This window comes from Plectrocnemia conspersa, unplaced genomic scaffold, assembly GCF_051122295.1.
Source record: "Plectrocnemia conspersa isolate PC_06_02 unplaced genomic scaffold, ASM5112229v1 ptg000001l, whole genome shotgun sequence".
Taxonomy (NCBI): Eukaryota; Metazoa; Arthropoda; class Insecta; order Trichoptera; family Polycentropodidae; genus Plectrocnemia; species Plectrocnemia conspersa.
In genome coordinates, this window is record NW_028277165.1 from 8,403,788 (window position 1) to 8,424,296 (window position 20,509).

A 20,509-nucleotide genomic window follows, 5' to 3' on the forward strand; every position below is an offset into this window, starting at 1 on the left:
AACCATTTAGTTGTTACACAACGATACATCGTCGGTTAGGAAAACATCAAGAAATACTAAAAACGATCGTTGTTTAGTTTCATATTGCTCGAATTTAGAAACTAGATATTGCGTGAGTAGTATGAAACATTTTGTTTTATATTTATTTAAATTTATTTTTGTGTAAAATATGGCTTTATTTTATTATTTAGCTATAAAAAAACTTTATTGGAAATAATAAAAATGTATATTTTTACAAATAAATTTATAATATTTTGTATGAATTCCATTTGATTTAAAAATCGAATGAGTTTTGCGTATTAAATATTGTAACTGCTCCCATTTCCAGTTATAAAACACCCCTAACGTGTGTTCGGCGTCCGAGCGAGTTGACATGGCGGCCTGGCGCGCCGCTCCCGATTTCGGCTCAGGTAAGTTACTTGGAGCGACGTTTTCGTTCATAGTTTCGTCCTGCGGCCTCGAAGTCGCGACGTCCTCGTCGATGACCATTCGCCAAGACGTCGAGATCGCCCCGCGGTCGTCCTCTGCGCGCTACTTCGCATTTTCAATCTCTGCGCATCCAACTAAAATGACAGTGCGTACGCGTTCCGATTCCGTCGTGCGAAATAACGCCGTTTGTTATTCAGCAATCGGCCGAACGCCGCAAAGTCAGGAGCGTTCGGCTTCGGCCATTGGCGACTGACACATCGTCCATTGTTTACGTTTTACTATTTTGTAACCGATCGCTTGTTTAAACGAGTCCGTCGCGCGCATGCGCGATTCTTTTACATTACATATTATTACTAAACGACGATATTCTATCTATATGCTTACAGCTGATTTTGGGATAAATATCTGCGACTGAACCCAAAGGTTTCTTACTGGAAACTCTAATTGTATTTCCTTAAATCGTTAAATTCTAACTCTGAACTAGAGCACCGGTGTACACATTCATTTAAATATTAAATACAAACTGTTTTTGTACAAATTAGCATATTTCTGTCCTTATCATAAATACACAGATTAAATATCTAGATGACCGTTTTAAATGATGAATATTCTATGTTGTTTACAAACAACCGATTATCTGTTTATTGCTAATAAATTGCTTTTCTTGAAAGTTTTATTTTCTACGCCTGAATCAGACATAGATTGGAGTGAGTGAAAGAGTCTGAATTTTTGACGAATCTTCATTCGTTTGATTCTAATAATTATATAATAAAGATTTTTCCGGGGGAAGGGGGGCAAAAGTTGGCTAGTCAGTGATCGTTTTTTAATTTTTATATTTAATTAAGATTAATAGTATTTTTATGAACCCTTTGACTGCCGATGACACCTATATAAGTTTTCAAGAAAATCGCACGTGTGCACTGGGCATCTAAAGGTGTAATATGTGTTTTGTATAATTTAAGGTTGAAAAAACTCTAATTGAAATAATATTTAAATAATTTTTGGTTATCTAACATATTAGAAAAATTCGAAATGGTGAGAAGTACCGTTCATTGTTGAACTAATAAAAACCATATTTATGTCCTCGTAAAAAAAATCTGAACCTATTATAAAAATATTACTGAGTTTTAAAGCAGATACATCTACAGATTCTACATTAAATGATGAATACAAATATAAATTAATAATATGAATCTGATGAAAATTGAACACCATTAAATAAAATATATACGTAAATAATCGCCAGCTTTTATATAATAACACTTGTGCTCAATTGACCCTTGATTAAGTGCTAGGAGCCGATGACACATTTGTCATTGCAAATATCGTTTATAGCCACTTATTTATTTATGCTTTATATAGAAAAATATGATACAAAAAATTGTTTAATATAAAACAGTTTTATATCTATGCTTGGGTTTAGGTCTGTTTGCCCGTGTATAATTGATAACTATAAAAGTATTGACAATTTTCCTCAATTTTTTTAATGTTGGATTTCCTGAGCGTTAACGTTGAAAACAGCCTAATACAGAAATTTTAATTTATTGACTATTTAAATTATTTCAATTTATTTTGGTTTTTTATTCGTAAAACTATCAAGACATGATAAAATAATGACAATCTTCTTAAATTTAATTTTTAAAGATGATATATTGAACAATTCAAAAAAAAATACTTTTATTGTAAATTCATATTGACTTATTTTGCGTGCATCACAAAAATTCACGAATTAAAGCGATTATTTTTTAAGTTACAGCAATATTATAAAAGCAATCTTACGTTTTCTGCGGCCTTCTACCCTTGTATTTGAATAAAACCAGTTTCCCATCTGAACAAATCCAATTTTTTTTAAATATAAACGATCAAAGAACGAAGCTTTTAAATTTCTTTCAAATTGAAACACCAAATAATAATTGATAAACTATGTTAGACTGGTTCACAGCTTTACAATATATTCTCTAAATACTAGTCGGGCATACCTTTATATATGGCACGAAATATGTGCTTAATTGATTACCTTAATGCTATCCTAAAGTGTTTATTTTGGATGGATGCAACTTTTAAAATAAATGTGAAACTTATATCAGTATGTTCAGTACAAAAAAATCACAAACAACCCAACAATTCTTTCTAAATAATGGAAGTAGATTTGACTCATTAGATTATATCATAAAAAATAAAAAACTACATCTGTAGAATCCTTACTTGAAAATTAGTTGTTTCTTTAATGTAAAATTTATATTTTTAAACATCTGAACATTTTAATTAATAATATTTTGTTTTTTTGCTTTTAGAAATGAATATGTAACATAAGAAAAATGTGCGATCAGACTGAAAAAACTTATGCCGATGGTGACATAGTATGGGTAAAATTGGGTTCACGATGGTGGCCCGGAGAGGTATGGGGTGAACACAAGCTACCACCCGACTTTTTAAAGTCACTGAGGAAGATGCCCATCGCCGTTGTCAAATTCTTCCAAGAGGAATCATTGTAAGTATATCGATAATATAAAACATTCTTATTCTTTTAATCATCGAATTCGATCATTTCAGTGAATACGTTAAAAATATAAACTCAATCTACAAGTATAATTGTAGTAGAAAACATGAATTCATAAAAAAAGGATTGGGTGAGTCATTCAAATCTAGCTTCTTTGGTTTTTTTAAAGCGCAATTGCAAAATTTTATTTCATATTTCATTCTAGATTCATACAGATCAAATCATACTCATATGGAAAAATTTCCCGAGGACGTCTCTACGGCTGAGGTACGGACCGAAGGAAACCCGGACATCATTTGGAGCGATGAATTCTTACCTCAAAAGAAGGAGAGTTACGCGAATATATTCAGTACGCCTGATACATCGAATGCTGCTAAGAAAACTGGCTCGGGAAAAAGAGGAAGACAAGGTTCTTGTTCAATTCATATTAGGGATAGACTTATTAATATAAATAAAATTACCTGTTTGGCACAAAATATTTAGTGGACTTGTTTGGCGTAGATCTTTTGCCACTGACTCTTGCCTTTATTAAACTAAGGTCCACGGTTTTTATGCAAGTGCTTCGAAACTGTTAATTGATACTGATTAATGGATGTCTGCTTGGATACGCAATATCGTCTGTTTACATTAACAAAAAAATTCAAGGAGCACAAATCAATTTATTTAAGGCTCGTATTTTTCGGGTCAGAATAATTTTTTTCAGTTGGCAATAGCGTTACTGAATAGTGTTGTTATTGCTGTAACACTGAAAATTAGTACAACTGGAAGGTTTGTCATTCGTATGTGGCAGTTCATTATCATTATCAATGTGTTTTAGGGTCAAATTGCTGGGTTGTGCTTACAACATTATCAGATGTCGACATAACAAGCCAATCGTTTTAAATTTTTATTCTGACCGTATGCTATTTTTAATCTAACCATTTGATATTTATTCTGACCATATGTTATTTTTATTACAACCATTCAATGTGTATTCTGAGCTTGAATAATATAATTATGACCGTATGCTATCTTTGTTCTGACCATTTGATATTTATTCCGACCCTGCAATTACGATCAGGCTGTTAATCTGACCGAGGTTTGATTTTTATTCTAACCCAAAGTTGACTTAAACTCTAACCATTTAATTTGTTGCCTTTATTTAATGAGACCCTTTTAGCAAGTCTCTCGCAACTAATTTTGCTGCAACGATTATGGATGGTCCCGACAATACTGTTTTTTAATAAAAAAAGTTATACTATCTTTGTAGTGGAAAAAATGTTAAATTAATTGTACAATAACGTTTTCACTTATTTTGTGATATATTTTATTTTTATTATTTATTTCAGCTAAATCTAAATGGGATAGTCCATCTAAAGAGTCTTCGCCTAAAATTACTCACTCTAGGATATTAAAAAAGGTTAATATTTTATCATATAATTTATTTTATTTTATATTATTATTAAAATTTTTTTTTGTTAATTTTACAGTTCGCCACTGGTATGTCGGATTATAAAGCCCATATTCTAGTGCAACCCAGTAAGAATATTTCGCCAGAAAGCATCGATTCAACGGAAGATGCCGATGAAAGTACTCAAGACGTTACCGTCTCTCCCGTAACTACTCCCAAATATGGTTCACCACAAAAGTCGACCGATGCTTATAATTGCCATTTGTGTAGCTTTTCAACCTCTCGTATAAACGTTATGATTCTACATCATAAATCACACGATATGTCGCCTGTGCCTTCGACTCCGGTCAGAAAGGTCAAAACGAAACCTGTCGCTTTCAATAGGTCAGATACTGGTAATTTGACCGTGTCGCCGGTGAACGATGCTATCAAGAGGAAAAAGCTGATTGGTGAACCTAAATCTAGAGGTAGACTGAAGAGCATATCGGACGGCTCGAGCCCGTCTAAATCTCCAAATAATGAAAAGTTAAAGCGCAAACTTAAGATAAAAGAGAAAGAGTCGAAGAAACCGAAAACGGACGAAGAGATCAAAAATTCATTACTCGCCGATTGGAACGAAGACAGCGATGACGAATCGATGAATATTTTGACTTCGCTCAAATTGACAGAGGCTCCGGCCGCCGATAGACATTCTACAGATTCTAAGACGGTCGACGAAGAATCTCCGGCAAAGGTAGTGATCGATAGTACCATCGAGAGTGCGACGAAGAGCGACGGTAAACTAGGCAAGAGGGATCAAACTACTTCGTGTTTCGACTTTGAAGAAGACGAAGATTTACAGATCGAACGAATCGGAAAAAAGATTCCTCGTCTCAGTAAATCCGAAGATCTCTCAAAGAAGAATATAGAACCAACCACCGATGTACCTAACGTTAAGACTGAAACTTTAATAGAAAGTGTTAATTTATCGGATAAAGCTGCAGAATCTAAGAGTCAAGACGACTTCATAGACATTGACTCGCAAATAAACAATCTTTTAAATGAAACGATTGTACCTGAATTACCATCGTTACCGTCGGACTCAAATTTTCAGAAAAACAAAATCACAAAACCGCCCGATAAGGAGAAAAGTGTAGAGACACAACCGTCGAAGTTGATATTTAAGACGAAAACGTTTTTTAGAAGTAGGCACTCGAGGAGTCAGGACGCTATCGAGAAATACGTAGCAGATAATGCTAGCATCGATAAGCCTCCCACGTATATGGAGGAGGCGATCGATACGGATAAATCGAACGAACATTCGTCTGATTCGCTCAACGACAACGTTTCTTCAGATCGTAAAACGGATTCTACAAGTAGTGAAGATATCAAACCTGAGAGAGTAGTTAAATTCGCTCCAAAGATTCAGCTGAAAAAGATGAATGCAGCTCTTAGTAAAAATAAATCAGATGATAATTTAGACGAGACGAAACCAAAATCTAATGCTGATAAATGGACAGATGAAATCACTGATAACAAAAAATCGGCTAAAATAGATGTACCTACAGAAAGCTCTATACAAAATCCTGAAAAATTCGTTGATTTACCTAAATCTGTCGACGAACAATCAACAGATAAAGACAAAAATGTAACAGTTAAATGTACGACTGAAGAAGAGAAAGTGAAAACTGATGAAGAGAACTCAACGGAGACGAAGCAGCTCCCTGAAACTTCTAAGCTCTTTCAAATGTTGGACGAGTCCAATAAACAGAAACCTAGATCGCCCATAAAAGTCATATCAACTAAGATAATAAAACCAAATTTAGGTAAAGAGAAGATTTTGAATTTTAACGTAGGAGGTCAGACCAAATCGGGAGGTATTCAAAAGCAGAAGATCATCATTAGAAGAGCTACGGCTTCGATCAAGGCTGATAGTATGGAATCAGACGTATTCGGTGATACGGTTCAAGAAAATCTCATTTTGAAAAACACTGGAAAGTGGGAATCGGATGATGTTCAAACTTTTACTATTGAAAGTGGAAATAATGACGATATGCTAGATCCGAAAATTAAAAAAGTAGATAACGTGACTCCTAAAAAGCAAAATTATGGCAATAAGGCACACAACACTATCATAACATCTACAGGCGAAATCATTCAAACGAATGCCGATTTTGATATTACTTCCAGACCAATCGTGTTCAACGAAGTGTTAGCGGAAAAAGATAAAGCTGAAATCGTCGCAAAATCTAAAACGGAAACATCGACTGTCTTAAAATCTAAAATAGAAACATCTACTGGTTCAAAAACGGAAACATCAGCCCAAATAAAATATGGAAACATTATTGAAAAATCAAGTTCTGTGAGTAAATTTAACGAAGCGTATAAAAAATCAATAGTTCTTAAACCAATGATGGAGAAGACTGTCAGTCCTAATATTTTATCTAAGTCCAAGTCAAAGGTGCCTAAGCATACGGTATATATTGATAAGAATACGGGTGAGAAAAAATTTGTTATCAGTCAAACCGACGAGTGTGAGGATAAAAAGAAAGAAAAGTTTTCCGAACAGATCGATAAAAAGAAAATTATCATAAACCCCAAAGGTCAAGTCGTATCTGGGACGAATGCGGAATTATTGGCGTATGTAAAATCTAAAAACGCGTCAAAGAACATTCAAAATAAATCTACAGAAAATGTGATGATTATTAGAAATCCACAAAGAGAAAGGATCGTATTAACTACGGAAAGTCAAAAACTTTTATTTCCCAAGAGCAAATCGACAGGATCTCAAATAATCATAACGTCTCCTTCGGCGACGATGCACAGTAAAAACACACAAGGTTCAGTTGGGCCAGCGCATATTTTAAACTCAGGATTGTCGGGTGGGATTCAGAAAGTCATTCCAAAGCAAAAGGGTAATTTTATAAATTCTAAAGGTCAATTAATCATGACCGGAAGTGGAAATAAAAGAACCATATTGACGACAATGCCCGGACAGACAGTTCTCACTAGCAAAAGTCAGCTTGTAACTCCTCAATTGAACGTGGTAACGACTTCGAATAAATTATCGACCAACCTAAACAAAGCTATTTTTTCATCATCTAGCAAAAATATACAGTCGACTAAATTAATCGGGAAAGTTCAACAAAATACTCCACAGCAAAAAAGCGGCACTTCCATGGTTTTGCTTAAACAAAGCGTTCCAGTGACACAATCCAACGATTCGATGCTAACGCCGCAAAAACCAGGCACGATCATGCATTATTTAACTGCCGCCCAATTCGAGCATTTTAAAAAGACCGGTCAAATCATTTCCACTAGTCAAAAAGTCAATCCCGGAAAAGTGACGCAAAAATATATTTTACAAAAATGTGCCAGTGCTAAACAGTCGATGAATGTAGATCTACCTCAAGTCAATCAAAATTATTCACTTCAAACTGAGAGTGTTCCGTCCGCTGTTATCAAAAAGCAAGCTCTAGTAACAGAGAAGCTTATCGTGCATCCAGAAACTAAGATCGCAGATAATGATGATATTGAAAATCTAGATAAATTAATACCGGCATCGATAATACCGACACGAAAGGGTGCTCAGAATCAAAGAAAGGAATTGCCGCAGCGAGATCAGAAAGAGCGACAAACACCGAAGAAAGAAGATAAACCGGTAGAAGAAAGCACAATTCTGTCTCCGAATTCTTTAAATGATCCTCAAAAGCAGCTCTTGGCGATACCCGGCGAAAACTTTGGAGGTCCGCCTAATTCGTTCTTCTTATGCGTGGAAGAAAACGGCACTTTAACACCCGTTGACAATCAACCGTTGATTCTGGAAAATAATCAATTAGTGCCGATGGTTATGGCTTCTACTGCCAATCCCGAAACGCCGACAGAGAGTGCCGATGTGTTAATAACAACCAGTGTGCAAAAATCTCAATCGCAATTATTAGAAATACCTTTGGAACAAGCGCAACAAAACATATTATTAAACATGGGAGATCAACAGATATTGGTCGATCAGCAAACGCTGTTGAGTTTGATTGCCGGAGACGGACAGTCGCTGGTTTTGAACGATGTGTGTAACGATGGTCAACAACTAGTATTCCAAGGTAGCACACAACAGATTTTGACGGCACTTGCTAGCAATCCCGATTTAGCTAATTTGTTATCCGGAAATGGCCAACAAGTCTTGATAAACGATATACCTCATCAGACGACGAACGAACAAATTATCATCGGAGCCGAAAGCATCAGTTTTACGACAGAAGTACAATCTAACGTCAACCAAGACATATTAGCCGCAGCATTAGCTGGAACGGAAGTATTTCAACAAGATTCTATTATTCCTGTCAATATAACGTCGACAAGTACTGAAGGTATGTTAATGGAGATCGATTCTCTTAGTCCCAATATGCAAAACTTGCAACCTGTGCACAGCAACGTTTACGAAACGAGCACTACACTCAATCAACCGATAATGTCGCCGTTGGAGATGCCGACTAAAAAAAGATGTAACGAAAAACCGACAGCAGCCGGATTACTCGCGATATCTAAAAACCCTCATATAGTCGCTAAAGATCTAGACGACAGTTTGGCTGTGATCGGTGTCACCGCCGCCAGTGTACCGACATCTTTAGAGTTGCCAATAACGGTGACAAATCCAAGAATAGCAGTCAAAACAACAAGCCCGCTTAGTTTATCGTGTACTAATGTATATCCGTCGATTGGGTTAGTCAACAGTGTGGTATCGCCGACCGTCGGAGCTTTCGAAACAGATAATTTGGGATTGACTAACATTTCAATTGCAGATTACGGACATTCGATAGATACAGAAATTATAGATAAGACTAACATTGACATAGATAAAGCGAAACAGTCAACCAATCCAGTCAAAGAAACTAAAGTAATCAAAGATTTAATAACAAACGAACTCACAATCGCATCTTCTATGCCATGCTTAGACGATTCCAGTTCTGAAAGTTTCCCTACCGACGTACAAAAACGTGTAACTGAAGAAGTTGAATCGAAACCGTTTTCTCCAATATCGATGCCTATTTTGATTGAAGATGTAACGGATGTCCAAAGTGCAAGCGAAAGTGTAGAATCTTCTGCTTTAAACTGTATCGAAAATCCTACAGATCAATCTAAAGATTTGCCTTGCGAGATAATTGAAGGAAATGAAGTCGAACAGATGCACAAAATTGATAAAGAAGTAACATTGGCCGATGCCGAATCTTCAGCAGACGTCTTTGACGAAAAATCTCCTGAAGAATATGTCGCAGATGAAATAGAAAATATTAAAATTGATGCAGATACAGTAGATCCTGAAATATATACTAATTTAGAATCTACAGCAGCGGAAGTGATATCTACGGAATCATTTGAAACAATAGATACAGTAGCTTCTGCAGAATCAGAGGCTATAGCTACCGTACATTCTGAAGCGTTGGATACTTCAGAATCTGTAACAATAGAACCCATAGAATCTGAAATGTTAACTACTTTAGAACACGAATTGTCAACTAATATAGAATCTGAATTGTCCACTACTGTAGAGCCTGAATTGTCAACTACTGTAGAACCTGAAATTTCAAATGTCGTTTTTAAAGAAATTCAACCAGATCAATATGAAGAAAATTCCATAACATCTACAGAACAAACATATGATGAAAAAATGGAAATACCTGAAACAAGCGGTTTATCACTAGAAGAAACTGAAAACATACCAGAAATAGATACTAATGCTCCAGAAATAAATACTAGCGCTCTAGAAAATAATGGAAATATACCGGAAATTATTGCTATCGAACCAGAGAGCACTGACAACATATCAGAAATAGATACTTGCGAGCCAGAAAGTTCAGAAAACGTCCCTGTCTCCACAAATTATAACGAAGTTGATATGGAAGACGATAACGAAATCGATTCACATTTAGACGAACTCGACGGAGACGATATATGCGCTGATACACCACCTACTCTATCTGAACCGGAATCCTCCATGCTGTACGACGACGAGCCGTTTCCCAAGAACGAAGCCGAAGGAAACAGTCTACCGGATCACGAAGACTTGAACGTGTCGTGCAGTTCCGAATCCGCAGCGCTGCCGGATTCGACTTCGCCTAATTTAGAGATGAAAGTGACAACGTCGGAAGTTTCGCAAGATGACGTATTTTCTGATACTTCTTCGAACGACTCGACTGAAATTCCGATTCAGCCCGTCATATCTGTTTCGCAACACACCATGCAGAACTTCTCTTCGCTCCTAAACAATGCGATATCGGGAGAAAAGTCAGACACTATGGACAAATCGGATCACTTTGACAATGGAAAAATGTCACCTAGTAACATGGACGTCGACGATGAGAGGTAGTTTTTTTCCAGAGGCCATTTGTTACGGAAAAGTGTAAATAACATGTTTTATGATAGTTCGTAAATCAAATTGGATTTATTTTATATAGATTATGATGTGCTAAGTTTATTCTTTTTTTTTTGTTTATATAAAAAAACTTCCCATTTTTAAGCTTAGTCATAGTTTTAGTTCCCATAGTAACTCCATATACAAATCAATCACCCGCATATGATTTTTTAAAATCATAGAAATTAATTATATACATAGTTAATTATGTATAATTTTTTGTATTGAATTTTTTTTTACTTATTCTTTCTGTATCTATGTAATTTTAACATTTATTTTATGTTGCCACATCAGAGGCATTTATCAAGTGGATTGAAAAGCGGGATTCAATTCGTGGTGACATATCCCGGACTCTTTCGCTTTGTAGTTAACAAAACGAATTGATTATTTATTAATAAATTGCACTTAATATATATATTTATGCATATACTTTAAATTTTATTGTAAATTGAAATATTATATTTTTAATTAGATTTTATCGAAGATGAATGGTTATTTGTAAATATTCTTGATAGATGCCTCGAAGGCTACAAATAAATAGAAACATATATGTTTTGATGGTTGACATAGTTTTTAAATAAAATAAAGTCAATTTTTCACTGTAAAACGTTTTTTTTATCTATAATATATATAAACATAACATACTCGTTATATATTTATAAAAATAAAACACAGTTCGTTCGATTGAGCTTTGTTTAATGTATAGGATTATAATAACAAATCGATACAATCAATTAAATTTACTTATACTTATTACAGTACCAGAATTCTCGTAATATTTTCAATTATAACAAACAACTTTAACAGACATGAATATGAACGGGAAGGTGAAAATAATAGGGGAAGGGTATCATCCGAATTGCTCTTTTAATGGTAATAGACGGCAGCATATTTGTATCTATGATTAGCTTTTTATCTTTATACACGCAGTTGCCAGTTTCGTACGCGATCCTTATGTCCTTATTAGACAATATACATTACATTTACCACTATTATATAATAAAAAAATTTATATACAAAAATTCTACCTACCAAATCTTTTTTTTATTTATAGACATTTCTGATTAATTTATATACGTTGATAATCGTATTAGAACGTCAAGTTACCGTTCGCAACCTGATAAGACGCTCGGACTGCCGGCAGAACGCGTTTCCTATTTAACTAGCTTGCGACAGTCCTCTTTGAATCTTAAAACGGTAGGTGTTAATTAGTATCTCTACAGAAAATTATCAATCGTACAATATACGTATATAATATCGACCAAGCGGATTCGCCCGGAAAGTAGCAGCCTTCGAAACGCTCGATTGCACAGAGTCATACCCAGTCAAGTCATATATGCGTGCATACTTTCCCTCAAAAACGCGCTCCGTAATCCTTAAAAATAATAGTTAACGATATATTACAATGACATTACAAATTATCATCTTCGATTTTTTCGCCTCACACCGGATAATAATCTCAATCAGTTCTAATGACAATTACAATAAAAGTATACACGTAAAAAAAAAATATTTTATCACAAAGTCACTCGCGCGTTCTCTGCACGGTGACACATCAAAATTATCAAACGCTTTGTTAGAAAATCGTAAAATTATAAAGAACGTTAAGTGCAGTTTAAATGCAACCAGTTCAAGTATAAGTGGCCAACGAGAGCGTTCTCAATACACATTCATACACATGTCGTACACGATTCATTCTTTAGTCATGCAAAGTTATTTTTTACAAAATTGGCGCACCGGGAATACATATTGGGGATGTTAATAAATACAAATATATGTAACGTACAAAATATACCATATATGGTAAGACAGCACTTGAATGACACGCGAATTACATACACGGTTTGTATTAAAAAGTCCATATTATTCACAATTTTATTCGACGGGCAAGTTTTGTATTATCTATATAAACGACCGTTGACGACGAAGTGGACCCCTAGCCATCTTCTTTCGGGGGTGTGAACCAGCCTGGATAAAAAAAAAACAATACAAATGAGTCAAATGACATTTTGAAAATTGAATAAAAATAGAACAAATTGACAATATTCATTTTTAAACAACATACTCACTTTCTGCATTTTTTAGCTGAAAAAAATACAATGTATAGGAAAAGTTAAAAAAAAAAATATCAAGAATCTGATTAAAACATGCGAGCGGTATTTGGATTATTTTTTCGGTTTATACCAATTAATTAAAATAATAATGTCAAAAACCGGTAATACTAACTGTTTTTTCTCTCAGTAATTTCGGTTTTATTACAATCCCTAGTTAAAACCTATTATATATGAAATGTTTACTAAACTTATAAAATACCAAACCTAACCTATCATTCATATAAACATACCTATATCATGACCTACACGAGCATGAAAGCTGGCGGGGCTTTAGCCCTAAGCCCAGGGTCGCGAATAGGGCCCGACACTAATAGTTTTTTTTTAATTATTTTTTCAATATTTGTTACGAGATTGATTAGTTTTGCTCACATATCTTCGTACTTGTTGGTATACCTGCTATGACCGAAGTTCATAGAATTCGTTTGTATGCAATCTCAGAAAGCTGTAGTATCGTAAATATCTTTACACTTATCTTAGAAACAGATATGCGTTCCTATTTTTGTAAACATCTTATTGATTGTTTTGAGCCGCAATTTTGTATTATTTGGAATAGTTATTTTAACTTTTATTCAAAAACTTTGTAGAATTAGTGAAAGTTCAAAGGTGCACTTTCGTTGAAAACCAATTATGGGAATGATTTTTATTTTTTTAATTTTGAGATAATCCATTGACGAAAGTTCAATATGGTGATGCATTTCTGTCAATCCAGCAAGTATACAAGTGGACTAGAAAAGTTTCGCAAGTCCATCATGTTCTGTTCCAAAGAGTGAAGGTGGGTCATTAGCTGACTTGAGTATTGAAAAAACTACTAACTAACCCTTCCAGATATTTTTTTTCAGCACCTTAAAGCAGTAGGTGATGGGCTCCCTAGGAGAAATTTACTGGAGATTTATCTATACAGGTGTTAACCCAATGCGTTACAACGTAGTAAACAATCAAAAACTAATATGTAAGTGATGAGACACCAAACTGAAATTAATGCATAGCATTAATAACTTTATTTTAATTATTCATCCATGAGATTATGAAAAGCTAGGAAAACATTTGAGTTCGTTCCACTGGTTAAAGACGAAATTGGATTCAGTACAACCAACAAGAAAGGAATAGTACAATAGCTCCTCATCTAAACTGAAGAAATTCCACATACATCCATCTGCAGGAAAAATTATACTGTCTCTATGGATAGAACTTGAATAACAACACCATGGAGACCAAGCAGAAAAATGTCGTTTTGTACTTTTTCATTCAATAAATAGAAGATAAAATATACTAAAGATTATAATTTGACTCGTACAAAGTGTCGGATCAAAAAATCACTAAAATGATCCTAATCGTAATATTAAAATGAAATTATAATTTTTACTCGTAGCGTGGAAATAAATAAAAACAAAAATGCTTAAATCAAATTACTTTTTTAGAATGTTTTTTTTTATGGATTGAAGTGTTTTTGTCGCAATAAAAATCATAGTCAGAAACATACCATTTTTCTCATGAATTTGCACAAGTGATTTAAAGCTTTGCTGAGCACGTGCTAAACTATACTGGGTCTGCGACACCACCTTGGTGGCGCCGAACTGAATTCTCGCTTTTCCTTTAACAAGAGTAGCCGCTATCTGCATAATTACTGCTTCGACTGTGTACGCTGACGACCAGCCTTGTTTAGTCAAAAGCTCCATGCATATCGCTCCTCCGACGAGGACATAACCACCTGAAGAACGACAACAAGTTAAAATATATCGTAAACTCCGACGCAACCAATGTACGACAAAAAAAAATAAACCTGATATTATCGGATAGACGACCCTCACGAAAGGCGGCTCAAACGGATACGTCTCTTTAAACATTATGTTTAATAAAATTGAGTCTTTGCCCTCCTTTTCCTTTAATAATATGAGATCATTGTGCAACGGACTGTCCGGATCCACACATTTCAGGCGGATATTCCATTCGTATATGGAATCATTTACTAATTCTGAATGCGATAAAACAAAACGTGTATCATTTGTTTGCATGTAAATATTATTATTATGGCAATGTATACATACCTATTGAATAAACATTTGTTTTGAAGGAATCAGATCTGTATATGTCACGCAGTTCCTTCATGAGGCGATCGGTGGCTTGGACGGATCCGGAAACGGAACCAGCCAGATAGTCCTGCCTTTGTGATTGTCGCAATCGTTCTAATGTAGCTAAGTGTTCGACTTCCATATCCTCCTTCTGTAATATTTTTTTTGTTATATGGAAATTTATAATATATTTATACATTATAGACTACGAACGAACCTTAGCTGCACGAGGCGTCTCTTCCATTTCCAAGGGTAAATCTTCGTCACCGTCTGACTCAGCATCTGAATCTACCCCCATCTCTTCGTCTTCCTCGGTGCCGGATTCGCCTCCCGCTCCGGCACCGCCGCTCCCTTCGCTACCTTTCGCAAACCTAATAAAAACAATACGGAGATTTAATTATACAATGCAGATGACCTCGTTTACATCTATTGCAATATTTCACCTGTGTCGGTGGGGCATGTGTAGGTGTATTTTGAGGCTATCCAGGTCGGGCGGTTCTGGCACTCCGTGGAGTTTGCATAGTTCTCGCAAGAGAATTGCAACCTGTGCTATTATATGATTATCTAACCCTTCTGTGTTGGTTAAAATTTGTACAGCATTCGTAACACTCGTCTCTTCGCTCTCCGCAAACCATACTGGAGGAGTAGAAGGATAAGTTTCCTGCAAAAAAAAATCAAAATAAATAAAAACTTATTTAATAAACAAATGTGACATAAATCTTACAATTTAAACAAAATAAAAGTATAATATTACTGTTATTAACTAATTTCAAAATTCAGTAGATTGCTCTTATTTGTTTTTTTTTATGTAATATCTTTAATAACAACATAAAGTTTTTACTAATGACAAGAAAATTTATTTTAATAATACAACGAATACAACACACGTAAATAAATAAATGCGTTGTTAGATATAATAATTCGTCCAGGTCAATTTTTCAAACTATAACTAAACTAAAATCATACATGTTATAACAATGGCGATTTTTGATTTTCTTCAATTCAAATTTTCAGATAATATAAATCGTATTTTATACCGGATGCAATAGCAAATTGTTATCAAAATGTAAACAATTTTATTAAAATACGATGCAAAACAAAATAAACAAATAATATTTATCAATTTTGATTGAATAGTGTAATTAAATGCAAATTTTATAAATATTCCGCTAGATTAATTTAACCGCCCTACCTCTGGGTTATTATTCAGAAAGTAGTTAAAAAATACATTGGGTTTTTTTTTCATTAGATTTCACAATAACAATACTTGTTTACAATATAACAGAAAAAAATACGCAATAGACACATTTGTGATCTTTTTTTGTATCCTTTGCAAGTCAGAGGTTCTCGAAGAAAGATTTCGCAAAATATTTTTTTATAATACCCATACGAACGTATCACGTACGTTCGTATACGTAGGGCGGTTAAGAATGTTTTTGTAATCTTTGGGTATTTCGGTGCGATTCGTTATTTGAATTGAGACAATGCTTCTTGGTTAGAACTATTTCTGGAAGTTGGATGAATTATATTTGGAACTACCAGGATAAAAAATTGAAAACATTTATTTATAGCTTATTATAGATTTTAAAAGGTTTTATTACAAATAATAGTTTGATAATTTATGTTAAATTGTCATCAGACAAAAGAAAACTTGAATTTGTAATCCTAGAAAATAATGAAAATAAAAATTGGATCAGAAATTAACTATATATTAATTATAACCAAAGTATTTGGCTTTAGTTGGACTAGTGAAAGAAAACTAATTTTTTGATGATACGTCTATCTTTTTTTTTAAATGTATTACATTTAATCCATTTACTTTTTAATACAATTACCATTTAATATATCGATATTTAGATAGTAATCTCAAAAGCAAAGGAAATCAAAGGGCTATGTGACTGAGCGTTGGAAGCTCAAACACTGGAAGTTTGTTTATGTACCCTCTATTGAAATCAGAACTCTTTCTGGGATTTATTTGCCTATTAGCCACAATGCATATGCATTATACAAATTAATTTTTTTCAGTATGTAAATATATATTTTTAATTTATACAATTTTTTATCGATATCAGTTGCCCAATCATCAGATTATGGACCAAATCATTAAAATAAATTAAAATACAGGCGGCCCTCGACTTTTGCACATAATTGGTTCCTGAAAATGTGTGCGAATGTTGAATGTACGAAAGTCGAGGGTAGTAAAAAAAATTGAAATGGTGTGCATTTTAAAATATTTATTTATCAAGTAAATATAAGAAGTTTAAGAGGCGTTTAAGAGACACGTTTAAGTGGGGTTGAAAAGTTATCAAGAGTTAACTGTTTTCCACTATTCTTTTTCAATCTTCCATAATATATAAAAATTTGTCAAGGTGCGTGAAGGCTTCATTAATATTTTTCATTGTTAAAGAGTTTTCCAAAATAAGCCTGTCTCATCTACATTAAATATTTGGCTAGAGGAATATTCTACATCTTCAATAATTTCGGATAATTAGGAAATAAATTCTTTTGCAGCATCTTTATCCGCATCAGCCGATTCTCCAGTAAATTTAATATTATGAAAAGAATACCTCATTTTAAAATTGTAAAACCAACCGTTACTTGCTTGAAAAACCGTGTTAAAATATTTTTTTTAATCTATCCTTCTAATCTTTGTGCAAACTAAGAGCTTTTGCTTAAATAATTGAAATACTCAGAGGGACATCTTTTTGATGTTGGTCATCGATCTACGATGACAAAGATTTTCCATTTCATCCATGTTTTCTTTTTGCTGTGTTTTTTTGGAAACATATCATTAAAGATTGTGGAAATATATCTTTATTTTCCACAATTTTGAACGTATTCTTTAATTATATTTTTATTTTGCAAAATTGAACATATCGTAGACCTGTTTATATCATACGAACGTCCGATTGAAGCAAAAGATTCACCGCTATCAGAACGTTTTTTAAAAAAAAAATTAAATTTAAATAATTTTTTTTTTTTAATGTGCGAAATAGCGAATTGTGCGAAAGTTGAGGGCCGCCTGTACTGTAAGCTGTAGGATTTTTTAAATACTTTTTTAAAAAGTGCAGATTCTTTACATATCTACTTGTGTTGGGAATTTAGTTATGTACAGTACTGTACAAAAGTTATGCGCCACCTGACGAACAATTTCAACATCTGTTTAAAAACATAAACATACTCGGGTTTTTAAGAGTTAGCGGACTCTCTTCGAAATTATACAAAAAAATGCATTTTATGACCGGTTGACCACAAACTTTTTAAATGCTTGTTATAAAAAAATAAAAATTCTTCCTGAGAAAAATTCATTTGTGTTCTCCTTTACTCAATAGCGTGTGGAGGAGGGCTAAATATAATTAACCAATCGCCGGAATAATAGAAAATTAAGATATTTTGACTTTTTTTAAATTCGTTGTATGTTTTTTTATGCATTTTTATATAAAAATGGGAAAAAGATTTATATTCTTGAGATTTCAAATAATAATCTACCATAAGAAAGAATAAATACTAAAAAAGAATATGAAATAAGTGAGCATTACAAAAAATATTTTAAATTAATTTTATAAAAAATATTGAGAGCCTCTGAATTGATATAAAAAAATCTATAAAAGTTGTATAATATATAAAATATATGTAAAATAAATCAAGAAAGGTGTTATTAAAGGTAAATTATTAAAACATACTAATACAAAAAATAAATGAAATCAAAGCAATAACATTTTAGAATCACTGATTATTTTTCCACAAGTTACTATAAATTCAATAATAAATAAATAACAGAAATAAATATGGAAAAATACGTAAATTCAACTCATAAGGTTATTCCATTACTAAATATATTAGCTACATTGATAGTGAAAAATATACATTTTTGAAAAACGTAAGAAAAAAAACACAAAGACAAATGCGTATAAATGAATTCACTACTCAAAGGGGTAAAAAAATGAGTTAATTATTTTTACTAAGACAGTAATCAATGCAAAGTCGAATTGCTGTATTTGATGGATTGACAAAAGTTAACTAAAAGCTGATAGCGTATTTTGATTTAACATTATTGTAACAGAAAAAGATAAATACTTTGATAAGTGATTATCAGAAAAGTGTATTTATAATTCACTTTATCTATAATGCAATTTTATCACAGCAACTAAAGACATCTACCATGTTTACATTAGAAATGCATCTAATGTGCTTTTTAATCGGCTGATATAAACCACAAACCAGGAAGTTTTAAAAGACAAATTCAATGTCATAATAAAGACACTTGTGTCACAATGCTTGTTCTTTGAGTACAAGGCATTATTTTTTGCTACGTATTTTTAAACATTAATTGTTAGTTCACTTAACATGGTCATAAATAAATAAAAATAATTTTATAGTAGTATTAACAAAGTTGTTAATATATGGCAAATAGTATCAAAAAATGTAATGCTTTGTATTTCTTTCATATGATAAAAAATTAAACTCAATACAGAGTAAAAAACCATAGAAACGATAAACGATTACATATTGTATTGATAGTCATATTTATTTATTTAACATTTGCCAACTTTCACGTGCAATTGGGGATTGTAATTAAATGAATAGAGATTAGTTAAAAAGTAAATAAAAATAAGGTTTGGCCTAAACGCGCATTTAGCTAAGCTTTAAGTGCATCAAGAAACGGAATCGAATCTATTTGCGTCGTAGACCGGTTTCTTAAATTTTTCATCTAATTATCGATTCAGGTCGCTTTTGTTCGCAAAGTTGGAAACGTAAGTCGAAACATAGCGGAAGTCGAGCGAACAGCTGCGCGCTCTACGATGTCGTGTTATTGTTTCGCTAAGAAAGATGGCGGCGGAGGTTTTCATTTCGGGGCGCAGGCTCCGCGCGGAGACCTCCCGACCGCAGCTTAACACGCTATAGATTCAAAATATAAACAAGGCCCACCGTTATGTTGGCGTGAATTCGATAGAGCGCCCCTCCGCTGCCCACGAACGTGCAGGCGAGCTCGTCGACGCTGGCGGCGGTCAATCGGAAACGATCGTGGTTGCGCGGAAACAGCCGCTCCAGCGCTTGGATCTCCGCCTTGAGCGAACGGAGGCACGCCATCGGCGACACGCCCAAGCCCTACGCTCAAGCCTCCTCCCGAGCGCTGCGCCCAAGCCCTGCGCCGTGGCCGTACGCGAACTTAATGTGCGACCATAACCGCGTCAACTAATAGCCAGTCGACTTCGCACCCTTTTCGTCGCCCCTTCCGAATCAATCAATCCACTTAATATGTTTATCAAAATACCTACCATTAAATAGTGCATTTTTTCTAATTTTACGCTTCTTTATTTAAGGCTGTGAAATATGCTATAACCATTTTAAGGTTTTCAACAATCGAGTTGATGCCGAAAATGAATTTCAAATTTTCATTATATTCATAACCTAACATTCACGATTTACAAGCATATTTTTCTTCCAACTTCCTTCCAGGAGTTTTCCGACTCCGATTAAGGTGGAGACACCCACTTCTCGGAAGAGGTTGTAGACCTCCCGATTGTTTCGTATACGCCTGCAGTTTCGTACATCCTGCATCATCCTGAGTCCTTCCTCAACCCTAGTAAGTGTCCAGCTCCCTAATCAGCGTTTTTT

At 33.9% G+C, this 20,509-nt stretch overlaps 2 protein-coding genes across 3 annotated transcripts; one reads left to right on the forward strand and one right to left on the reverse strand.

Annotated features, from left to right (window-relative positions):
• Positions 1-348: 348 nt before the first annotated feature.
• Positions 349-11,314, forward strand: LOC148238675 (uncharacterized). Of its 2 annotated transcripts, none has more exons than XM_088200451.1 (6): positions 349-410; positions 2,724-2,920; positions 2,983-3,059; positions 3,135-3,848; positions 3,953-4,328; positions 4,399-11,314. In XM_088200451.1, the coding sequence occupies exon 6, from the start codon at positions 4,411-4,413 to the stop codon at positions 10,660-10,662; it is 6,252 nt and encodes a 2,083-aa protein (XP_088056577.1). In that variant the 5' UTR covers positions 349-410; positions 2,724-2,920; positions 2,983-3,059; positions 3,135-3,848; positions 3,953-4,328; positions 4,399-4,410; the 3' UTR covers positions 10,663-11,314. The 2 variants fall into 2 exon arrangements, with proteins under 2 accessions (XP_088056577.1, XP_088056566.1); XM_088200440.1 differs by having other exon boundaries at positions 3,135-3,338; positions 4,258-4,328.
• Positions 11,315-11,386: 72 nt separating this feature from the next.
• On the reverse strand, positions 11,387-20,069 carry LOC148238676 (ubiquitin-conjugating enzyme E2 Q2). Its single transcript, XM_088200466.1, has 7 exons — positions 19,820-20,069; positions 15,334-15,551; positions 15,108-15,261; positions 14,867-15,041; positions 14,602-14,793; positions 14,302-14,529; positions 11,387-12,675 (listed from the first exon to the last, which is right to left on the reverse strand). The coding sequence occupies exons 1-7, from the start codon at positions 19,979-19,981 to the stop codon at positions 12,644-12,646; spliced, it is 1,161 nt and encodes a 386-aa protein (XP_088056592.1). The 5' UTR covers positions 19,982-20,069; the 3' UTR covers positions 11,387-12,643.
• Between the last annotated feature and the right edge of the window lie 440 nt (positions 20,070-20,509).

What these genes read in the sequence shown, in the direction of transcription:
- LOC148238675 (XM_088200440.1), top strand. Translation starts at nt 2,748, where the DNA reads ATGTGCGATCAGACTGAAAAAACTTATGCCGATGGTGACATAGTATGG. An exon ending in TTCTTCCAAGAGGAATCATT is followed by an intron (nt 2,921 to 2,982) that starts GTAAGTATATCG and finishes CGATCATTTCAG; the next exon opens with TGAATACGTTAAAAATATAA. An exon ending in GGGAAAAAGAGGAAGACAAG is followed by an intron (nt 3,339 to 4,257) that starts GTTCTTGTTCAA and finishes TATTTATTTCAG; the next exon opens with CTAAATCTAAATGGGATAGT.
- LOC148238676 (XM_088200466.1), bottom strand. Translation starts at nt 19,981, where the DNA reads ATGGCGTGCCTCCGTTCGCTCAAGGCGGAGATCCAAGCGCTGGAGCGG. An exon ending in GAATTCACGCCAACATAACG is followed by an intron (nt 15,552 to 19,819) that starts GTGGGCCTTGTT and finishes TTTTTTTTGCAG; the next exon opens with GAAACTTATCCTTCTACTCC. An exon ending in CACATGCCCCACCGACACAG is followed by an intron (nt 15,262 to 15,333) that starts GTGAAATATTGC and finishes TGTTTTTATTAG; the next exon opens with GTTTGCGAAAGGTAGCGAAG.